This window comes from Marmota marmota, unplaced genomic scaffold, assembly GCF_001458135.2.
Source record: "Marmota marmota marmota unplaced genomic scaffold, marMar, whole genome shotgun sequence".
NCBI classification, from domain to species: Eukaryota; Metazoa; Chordata; class Mammalia; order Rodentia; family Sciuridae; genus Marmota; species Marmota marmota.
The window spans coordinates 53048011-53057873 of NW_026000005.1; the positions used below are offsets into that span (position 1 = coordinate 53048011).

At 62.2% G+C, this 9863-nt stretch overlaps 1 protein-coding gene across 3 annotated transcripts; it reads left to right on the forward strand.

Annotated features, from left to right (window-relative positions):
- Nucleotides 1-6: 6 nt before the first annotated feature.
- On the forward strand, nucleotides 7-9003 carry Rnpepl1 (arginyl aminopeptidase like 1). Of its 3 annotated transcripts, none has more exons than XM_015481666.2 (11): nucleotides 7-152; nucleotides 3217-3357; nucleotides 3879-4030; nucleotides 4438-4554; nucleotides 4754-4989; nucleotides 5210-5323; nucleotides 5700-5812; nucleotides 6083-6191; nucleotides 6965-7195; nucleotides 7269-7411; nucleotides 7989-9003. In XM_015481666.2, the coding sequence occupies exons 3-11, from the start codon at nucleotides 3903-3905 to the stop codon at nucleotides 8280-8282; spliced, it is 1485 nt and encodes a 494-aa protein (XP_015337152.1). In that variant the 5' UTR covers nucleotides 7-152; nucleotides 3217-3357; nucleotides 3879-3902; the 3' UTR covers nucleotides 8283-9003. The 3 variants fall into 3 exon arrangements, with proteins under 3 accessions (XP_015337152.1, XP_048664844.1, XP_048664845.1); XM_048808887.1 differs by having other exon boundaries at nucleotides 27-166; nucleotides 5210-5431; XM_048808888.1 differs by lacking the exon at nucleotides 7-152 and having other exon boundaries at nucleotides 3807-4030; nucleotides 5210-5431.
- The last annotated feature ends 860 nt before the right edge of the window (nucleotides 9004-9863 follow it).

Genomic DNA, 9863 nt, shown 5'->3' on the forward strand with positions numbered 1-9863 from the left:
CCGGCACCGAGCCCGCCTCCTGCCCTCTGGCCTTCAGGCTGGACCCGTTCACCGACTATGGCTCCTCGCTCACGGTCACTCTGCCGCCTGAACTGCAGGCGCACCATCCCTTCCAGGTCATCCTGCGCTACACCTCGACCGACGCCCCCGCCGTGAGTCCCTCCCGGTGCGCGCAGGGGCTACGAGGCAGGGTGGTGGTGGTGGTCCGCAGGGCTCTCCAGGTGGCTTCTTGCCGCGCTGCCAGGCCAGGAGACCTTAATCTGCACCCTGCACATGGGGCACCTGCAGAGAACGTGGGGGCAGCTTGGCTCTGGAGTCCTGCCCTAGTGCCTTCTGCAATTCCCAGCTGCTTCCTGTGAACACTTAGGAACTTTGGATAGAGCTCCAGGTCCAGGCCCGGTGGCAGTGGGGACCGTGACAGCATGTCACCCAGCGAGGTCCCTGTTAAGATGTTCTGTCCATGTCTGGGCTCAAGAGCAGCTTCTGATGGGCACCTGCCAAGCCATACTGGAGCCTGGCATTGAGGGGCTGGGGATGTAAGATGCAGAAGGGCCTCCTAGTGACCTTGCCTTCAGAGGGCTCAAACACCCACATCTGTTCTTTGGAAGTGGGCTGAGGGAAGGCCAGTCCCAGTGGGAGGCTGAGGAGAGGCTGGTGGACCGTGGGGCTTGGCTCTGGGCTCCAGCGCTGGGCTGGCAGTGTGCTGAGGAGGGTGGGCCTCATGCTCCCGGCACAGATGCACTAGGCTCTGCAGGGCTTTTGGCAAAAGGCACCCCACCACTCCAGAGGACCTGCCAGAAAAGCCACGTGATCCAAGTCAGGCATTGTGACTGCATGGCCAATGGTGGGGCTTGAAGGATGGAGCAGAGCCTTTCAGTTCCAAAGCATAGTAGTTCATGCCAGGTCCCCAGGAAGCACATAAAACACACATATGACATCCAGTGTGCATACACAGCATGTTCACAGCTCTGGAAGTCTTGGAAGGTCTGTTTTTTCACTGCCTGGGACACCCAAATGGACAGGTCAGAAATCAGGATGGGCCAAGGTGACAACTGGGCAGGAAAAGCCCAGATTGGAGGTACACCTGTGGGCCTCCTGCACTTTCCCAGGAGCTCTGAGCAGAGCCTGCCACTTCATTGTCCTCCCAGAGCCCTGTGGGTCTGCCAGCTGCTGGCCCGCAGGGCTCGACCCTGCATGTGCAGTCCAGGGCTCTCTGGTGTCAGGTGTGCCTCTCTGCATGACAAGTGAGAACTGAGGAACAACTTCCTTCCCTAGACCTCATCTTGAACTTGGACTCCATGTGTCTGTTCTACCAGTGCCAGCCAAGTGGAGGGCCAGGGCTTTTGCCAGGCTGTGCAGACAGGGCCAGTGTGTAAAGTGTGGCCATTGTTTCTGGGCTTCCCTTGCCCTGCAGGGTGTCCCTTGATTGTTTCAGACAGGGAATGGTGATGTAGTCCCTTCAGACTGAGTGGATCCAGGATTGGTGGGCTGGGGACCAGGCTTGATGTGTGAGCTAGTCTATTTGCAGAAGCAGAGTGGCCTCTAGCTTTGGGCATTCACCGTTGCATGTGAGCACTGCAGAGCTCAGGGTCATGCCCCTAAGCCTGTCTTTCTGCCAAGCAGGGGAACAGCTGGGTTGTCCCACTCCCTGCCAGTAGGCCCTCCAGAGGGGCTGCATACTCTGGTCCACGCCCTCACACCCCAGCAAGAACAGCTTTTTTCCTGACCCGCAGTGTCTGTTCCTTCCCTACCAGATCGATGTTCAGCGGCTGAACAGGTTGCCCTGCTGGGGCTCAGTGACCCACCTCTGGGGTAGGGGCCAGCCTCTCAATGGAGAGCATACAGCTGAGGTTAAGGGGTGAGAGCTGGGGAGAGCCTGAGGGGCCCCTGGGGAGGGAGGGAGGGCACTGCAGGAGTGGAGACAATGCAGAGGAGGAAGCGGGCTAAAGGCACGTGAGAACGGCCAGGGCCTGTCCTCCAGCATGGTCAGGGAACACCTGCAGAGGGCTTCACGCACTGCAGGGACACTCCGCCACATAGGTCCCTAGGTTCTGGGCCTGCAGATCCCAGAGCTCTGGGGTAGGACCAGGAGGCTGCACAAGGTCCCGAGACAGGTCTCTAGGGCAGCCCTGGGCCACCAGAAACAGAACCTCCGTAGGCTTGCTATGGTGAGGAGACAGGAGCAGGACACAGAAGGAAGAAATCTGCCAACAGACAGGAGTCAGATCTGTGTGGAAGGCAGCACTTCCGGACCTGGGACCCGCCTGAGTGTGGGGTCTGCAGGGCAGGCAGCCAGCCCCCTGGTCTGGGGGTGGCTGCTCCCAGGTCTGGCCTCTATACCCCCTATGATAGTGGCCACTTTCAATTGCAGATCTGCCCACTCTTAGAGGAGAGTTGGAGGTGTCTTCCAGTTGTGGCCTGTTTGTTTGACTTTGTTTCAGCAATCAAACTGCCCCCTTCGCTGGCAGGGTGGGTGCAGGACCAGGCAGCATAGTGGCAGCTCTCAGGGTGGGCCTGGCCTCCTCCTCTGGGGTACAGAAAGTCTCAGCAGCAATGGGGTGGGCGGGAGGCTTGGCCCTGAGGGTGGGCAAGAAGAGCAAACCAAGCCACCTGCCCCAGCCCTGCGTCCAGGCACAGCCAGAAGCCCTCCATGGCCACTCCTGTCCTCTTGGCCCTTGGTGTCTGGCCTTCATTTACTGGCAGGCTGCCCTGGCCTGAATGCTGGCCCTGGGCACAGGCTGACTCCTTGGCAGTGTTGGTCGCAGGAGGTTCTGGTTTTCCCACTTTCTGTGATCCTGGCTGAGACCATGTTGGCTGCCAGCTGTGGGGGTTTGGACCAGGTTCTGCTGTGCCTTGGTTCCCCTTTGAAGCTCGGGTAATGCCATGAAGGGCTTTCTTCTCTCCTCCCTGTTAGGACTGGGCTGGACCCAGACATATGGCCTCCTTCCCGGCAAAGCCTGGCTCTGGGGACTAGGGCAGGCCACAGGCCATGCTCTAGCTAATGACTCTTGCTGTTCCCCCCACCTGGGGAGAGGTGAGGACACCAGGTGGGCAGTGCAGGCTATGGACAGGAGCTGTGCTCTGTGACAAGCCCAGCAGTGGTCCCCTTCCAGACCCCTACTGCCTTCCTCTCCTGCCACTGCCCCTTCCTTGGCCCCAAGGCTCTGGCCTCCAGCCTCAGGCCAGGTGACTGCTGACCCTCAACCCTGCCTGCAGATCTGGTGGCTGGACCCAGAGCTGACCTACGGCAACGCCAAGCCCTTCGTCTTCACCCAGGGCCACTCCGTGTGCAACCGCTCCTTCTTCCCGTGCTTCGACACACCTGCCGTCAAGTGCACCTACTCAGCTGTGGTCAAGGTCGGGGCCCACCCGTGCCTCCTTCAGGGGCTGCATGAAGGGCCCAGGCCACTGGCCTGGCTAGTCACAAGGGAGCTTGCCTACCTCCTCTTCTCTGTTGCCTGTTTGGGCTGTGGCCTCAGATGCCACTAGGCCACTGTCCTAGAGAAATCCACCTCCCCACTGTGCAGAAGGACAGCTCTGCAGGGAGGGTGGCCAGGTTGCATTCCTGATGAGGGCCCTTCCTAGACCACAGTGAGGCCCTGACTGGACAAGAAGCCTTCTGTCGGGAGCATGGCTTGTAGGGCTGTCTGACGGGATGTTGGGTTCCCTCTCATGGATGGGGAGCTCCTTGACCGAGATTGTGGGACCCCCACCCAGGGGCGAGGTGGGGACACCAGGTGGGCAGTGCAGGACCCCCCACTGGAAGGTATAGGGCTCCCTGGTGAAGACCTGGGTCCCTATCACAGATATGGGTCTCCTGTCCTGGGGGTGAGTGCCCTGCCTAGTAGACTGCCTATCCTCAGCTGGCCCCCTTGCAGGCCCCCTCAGGGGTACAGGTGCTAATGAGTGCCACCCAGAGTGTGTACCTGGAGGAGGAAGGTGTCTACCGCTTCCACATGGAGCACCCTGTGCCCGCCTACCTCGTGGCCCTTGTGGCTGGAGACCTCAAGCCAGCAGACATCGGACCCAGGTAGGCCTCCGGTCCTGCTGCTCCCATGCAAGGTGGTCCAGGCCTCAGGCAGAGCCCCCACAGCCTGGGTCTGCACCCTGCACCCACAGCTGCCCTGCCGAGGCCCCTGGGCTGCAGGTATGTGGCCTGCTGCCAGGCCCTGCTCATCCACACATTCTCAGACCAGACAGCCTGACCAGTCCAGTGCTCTATCAGCCTGAACTTCCAGGGCCACATGCAGCCACATGCTCTCGCAGGTTCCTTTACCCAGTGACAGAGCAGATCAAAAGGTCGCAGAGTGCGGGGCCACCCCTGCACTCCGGAGGGAAGGGCCACTGTAGCCCCTGTCCAGGGTGGTGAGCTAAGGCAGTCAGCCCGCCAGAGGAGGCAGAAGGAAGGCCTCAGCCCACCCTCTGCACCCTCTGCAGGAGCCGCGTGTGGGCAGAACCATGTCTCCTCCCCACGGCCACCAGCAAGCTGTCAGGGGTGGTGGAGCAGTGGCTGAGTGCGGCAGAGCGGCTCTACGGGCCGTACATGTGGGGCAGGTACGTCCTGTCCCCTGGCGGCCTGCCACCACGTGAGGGAGGCCACGTCCCTGCCCTCTGGAGGAAGAAGGGGCATGCCCTAGGCCCTGTCCCCCATCTCCTGGGAAGAAGGGAACTCCCTGCAGGGCTGGAGTGCTGCCCCTGATGGAGGGCCTGTGAGGCCTGCTGATGCCCCCCGTCACCTGCACTCACGGCACAGGTACGACATTGTCTTCCTGCCCCCCTCCTTCCCCATCGTGGCCATGGAGAACCCCTGCCTCACCTTCATCATCTCCTCCATCCTGGAGAGTGACGAGTTTCTGGTCATTGATGTCATCCATGAGGTGGCCCACAGCTGGTTTGGCAATGCCGTCACCAACGCCACGTGGGAGGAGATGTGGCTCAGTGAGGGCCTGGCCACCTACGCACAGCGCCGCATCACCACAGAGACCTATGGTACCACCTGGGGAGGAGTCTGGAGCCGCCTCGGGCAGATGGGGCACTGCCCTCTGCCGGGGGCTAGAGCTGGCCCAGCCTCCTGTGTTCTGTGTCCTGCTCTCCTCTGGGGTCTGGCCCACAGGCTCAGGGCAGGGAGCTCAAGGGCCAGCGTGGCTCCACTGTGGCAGCTCTCTCGACTCCACCACCTCCTCTCGCCTGCCTGGCCCTCCCCACCCAGGTGCCGCCTTCACCTGCCTGGAGACAGCCTTCCGCCTGGACGCCCTACACAGGCAGATGAGGCTCCTTGGAGAGGACAGTCCAGTCAGCAAGCTGCAGGTCAAGCTGGAGCCAGGTGCCTGCTCCCACCAGGCCTGTGCCTGGGACCCGGTGGATGCCACCCACCCCTCAGGCCTCCTTCCCTGCCTCTGGCTTGCTCAGGCCGGGCTGAGTCCCCACGAAGGTCAGGATGGGTGTTCCCAGCCCAGGGAATGCCTTCTGGGCTACCCTGGCCTGCCACTGTCTCATGCCTTCAAGTGCCCATCACTGAGATGTGGACCCTCAGGTGCCCAAGCCCCCAGGCAGGGAAGGGCCAGGCCCATCCCTGCACACCCAGGGTGCCAGTAGGACCCTGACCTTATGAGGGACAGTGGCCCTCTGCCCATCCTGCTCCTCAGTGCAGGCCACAGCCCTCCCCTCCCCTGCCAGCCCAGACAAGGTATTCCCTGCAGGCGTGAACCCCAGCCACCTGATGAACCTGTTCACCTATGAGAAGGGCTACTGCTTCGTGTACTACCTGTCCCAGCTCTGTGGAGACCCCCAGCGCTTCGACGACTTTCTCCGAGTGAGCATTGGACCTGCACCTCCTGCCTCAGCCCCGCCCCAGCACACAGGGCTGCCTGTCTTGGGGGGAGGGTGGCGTCCGTAGGGACACCCAGAGCCCTACCAGGACCTGGCCTGCTGAGACACCACGGCCTTCCTCTCCTGTCCACCCCAGTGGGCCGCTCACGTCCATGGCACACACCCTGAGTTGCTGTGAAGGCCCCCAGCTCTGACCGGGGCCAGGCATGCCCAGCCCTCCAGGCCTGCTCAGTGGCCACCCCTCCCCACACAGGCCTATGTGGAGAAGTACAAGTTCACCAGCGTGGTGGCCCAGGACCTGCTGGACTCCTTCCTGAACTTCTTCCCAGAGCTGAAGGAGCAGAGCGTGGACTGCCGGGCAGGTGAGAGTGGGGACCTGTCTGCCCAAGCTGCGGGCCCTACCTGGAGAAAAGCCCCATCTGTCACATCTTTCCTTTAGCCAGCCCTCACTGACCCCCGTGGACCCCAAGCCTGGACCATGAGAACAAAGGAGGCTGTGCCTCCCAGCCTGAGGGGGCCTCCTGGAGGAGGCGGCACTTAGGTGGAGCAGGCCAAGTTAGGAGCCAGGGGACCAGGGCCCAGCGGGATCCTAGGGGGCAGGGTTGGCCCTGCTGGCTCCACTACACCACACCCTCGAGGACTTCCCAGAGGGTCTGAGGGTATGGGGGATCAAGGAAGGAACTGGAGGGTCCTGAAATCCAGGGAGGGGCCAGAATTCGCTGGAAGGCAATGAGGCACAGCTGGGAGATCTGGGCACGGTGACCCTAAATTCTGGAAGGTCCCTAAGTGCATCAAGTGTTTTTTGGGGGTAGGGGAGTGGCCAGCCTGGTACCACTGCTTTAGAGCATGTGTCATCACCTCTCACAGTGAAGTCACCTTTAAAGGACTCAATTGTCTTGTGCCCAGGCTGGGCCTGGAGAGGGTGGAGGTCACATGGCCACTGACCCGAGTCCTTCTGGCTTCCCTGTGACCTTCACAGGAGTCTCTCCGGGGGCTTAAAGAGGCAGGCACTGGCCGGAGATGACCCTTCCCAAATCACCCATGTCCCTGGGAGCCTCAGTTCCTGGAACCAGCCACTTCAGACTGGGTCTTCTGGGCAGGCTGGGTGGGACCACAGGACCGCTGTTCCTTGCAGGGCTGGAGTTTGAGCGCTGGCTCAATGCCACGGGCCCACCGCTGGCCGAGCCGGACCTATCTCAGGGGTCCAGCCTGACCCGGCCTGTGGAGGCCCTGTTCCAGCTATGGACGGCGGAGCCCCTCGATCAGGCGGCAGCGTCAGCCAGTGCCGTGGACATCTCCAAGTGGAGGACCTTCCAGACGGCACTCTTCCTGGACCGGCTCCTGGATGGGTCCCCGCTGCCTCAGGGTGGGTCCCTCAGCCAGCAGGTGGCCCTGGGGGGAGTGGCACTGGCCTGGCCTGACTTGCCGCTGCCCCACAGAGGTGGTGATGAGCCTGTCCAAGTGCTACTCCTCCCTCCTGGACTCCATGAACGCTGAGATCCGCATTCGCTGGCTGCAGATCGTGGTGCGCAACGACTACTACCCAGACCTCCACCGGGTGCGGCGCTTCCTGGAGAGCCAGGTGCAGACACCTGTCTGGGGTCCAGGCTGGGGGTGGCCTCACTCAGGGGCCCAACCACCCTCTCTCTCTCCAGCCTGACTGCTCAGGCAGGCAGGCACACCAGAGAGCTGGGTGGCAAGGTCTGGGGGGTCTGGGCTGGGAACCAGCCTGAGTCGGGGGAGACAGGTATAAGTCAAAGCTCAGAGGCAGCCTGGACTGCACCAGTCCTGGGAGAGACCATGGAGGCCCAAGATGGGAGTTGGTGTCCAAGGGTCTCCGCTCACAGCCTGGACCTGGACCTAGCTGGGCCTCCAGCCTGTGGTGTTCAGCTCCCAGGTGGGCACAGGGGCATCCAAGTTCCTCCAACAGTGGCAGGTTCCAGCCTGTGGGACCTGACTTCCCTGGGGCACCCCTCCAGCCCAATCAGCATGGAAGAGGAGGTCAGGGTGACCGACTGGTGGGGGTCTTGGGCTGTGTGAGTCCAGACCAAGGCCTGGTGAAGCAGCTGGAGCAGGTCCAGGGATTGGAAGGCCTCCCGCCAGGCGGGGTTGGTGGGAGAGGCCCGGGGAGCCCACTAGGTGACCTGGTGTCCCCACAGATGTCGCGCATGTACACCATCCCACTGTATGAGGACCTCTGCACGGGTGCCCTCAAGTCCTTTGCGCTGGAGGTCTTCTATCAGACGCAGGGCCGGCTGCACCCCAATCTGCGCAGAACCATCCAGCAGATCCTGTCCCAGGGCCTGGGCCCCAGTGCCGAGGCCAGCACTGAGCCCAACGCTGAGCTGGCCAGAGCTGGGGCAGAGGCAGGGTCAGACTCGGCAGCCCTGCTGCTTGGCGACGAGGCCCCCAGTAGCGCCATCTCTCTCAGGGACGTCAACGTGTCTGCCTAGCCCTGACATTGGGCCAACCTTCAACCTCCCAGACACCAAGATTGTGCCTTCTGTGGCCCGGGCCGCCATGACTGCGCCTTGGCTCTGGCCACGAGCTCGGCCCGGGCCCGTGAGCCGCTCCCGTGGGCTCTCCCGTGGGCTCTCCCAGGCTGGGGGCTTGGGGAGAGGGATTCTGTCTAGTGGCAGCCCTGGGGGCCTGAGCTCATCCTGTCCCAGCTGTCCTGCACTGTGGGCCTCAGGACTGGCCTTATGCACCATGCCTCCCATCTCAACACTGACAGCCATGCGTGGCCCCGGACACCCGCACCTGCTGGACACCATCCTGGGACCGCAGCTCCAGCAGCTCATGGCAACCACCACACTGTGCCTTACGTCTGCAGATAGGCTGCACTGCCCCCCAGGCACAGCTTCCCCAGAACCCTGCACTGTTATCCCCTGGCAGAGGGACAAGGACGCGATGTACCCTCACTGTGGGGGCTGGGGACAGGAGAGAAGGGGCATCACATGGGGAGCCTTGGCCCCTCGGCACATGGAGTCCAGGCCCCAGAGGCCTGTTCTCCCAGCTGCCTGGGGTAGCGGCACAGCCACCCGGCTCACCCCAGGAAAGGGGTGGTGCTGATGCTCTTGGGGCACACCTGCTGGAGGCACCAGGTAGGAAGGCTCCAGCTTGGGACTGTGCAGTGGGCACCACGTGACTGTCCCATTAAACCTCCACTCTGCAGACTGACCTCCCTTTCTGTCTGTCCCCATGCCTGTCCTCTGCCCTGTATGGGGCTGGGGTTTGGGACAAGCACTGCCCCAGAGCCCACAGCAGCAGGCCTCCCCTTGTCCTCTGCCAGGCCTCCTGGGCATGAGCATAGCCTCCCCAGGACCTGCAAAGTGGCAGGCTGTCACACCCTGACTGTGGACCGTCACCCGAGTCTGGCCTTGGTGGCAGGTCTCTTCCACAGTGGAGTGCAGGCAGAGGCATTTGTGGCAGGGAGAGTCTTGGAGGTTACGGGTGTAGGAACTGTAGGAAGTCCCCCAATGCAGGGCCACCACCATTATGGCAGGCCATGGGGTTTGATGTCCCCACTGTGACAAAGGCAGCTCTGCTCACAAGGTGGTGGCTGGCACAACTCCGCATAGCCACTCAAGGACTCAGGCTGGCAGTAGGGCCACCATCTGGACCGCACAGAACTTTGCTTCTTCCACCTGGGCAACATGCTGTGGCCTGGAGGTAACACATCTCTTGTCCCAGCTGGCTGGCCACCCTCCAGTCTCTGTCACCAGTTGTCTCATGCACCCTCTTTCCTGTTCAGGATGTACCCTCCCACCTCCCAGGGGAGACAGTCCAAGTACCCTCCAAAAGTTTGGGACCAGGGTTTGAGTCACCTCTCCATAAGATGGCTCATGTGCACAGTCCACCGCAGCACTGGGACATCCAGGGACAGGAACCCAGAGGTCACCTTACCCTCATACCAAGCACTGAACAGGGAGGGGATGGATGCAGTGGTGCCCTACACAGGAGAAGGACGGGGTCACCTGATCTCAGCCCTGCCAGGTGGCCACAACCAAAACCAGCACACAAGCTGCGTTCTC

Bases quoted from the DNA above. Each gene is read 5' to 3' on its own strand.
- Rnpepl1 (XM_048808887.1), top strand. From the start codon at position 3,903: ATGAGTGCCACCCAGAGTGTGTACCTGGAGGAGGAAGGTGTCTACCGC. The intron at 5,432-5,699 runs GTCAGGATGGGT...TATTCCCTGCAG, and splicing joins CGGGCTGAGTCCCCACGAAG to GCGTGAACCCCAGCCACCTG. The intron at 7,196-7,268 runs GTGGGTCCCTCA...GCTGCCCCACAG, and splicing joins TGGGTCCCCGCTGCCTCAGG to AGGTGGTGATGAGCCTGTCC.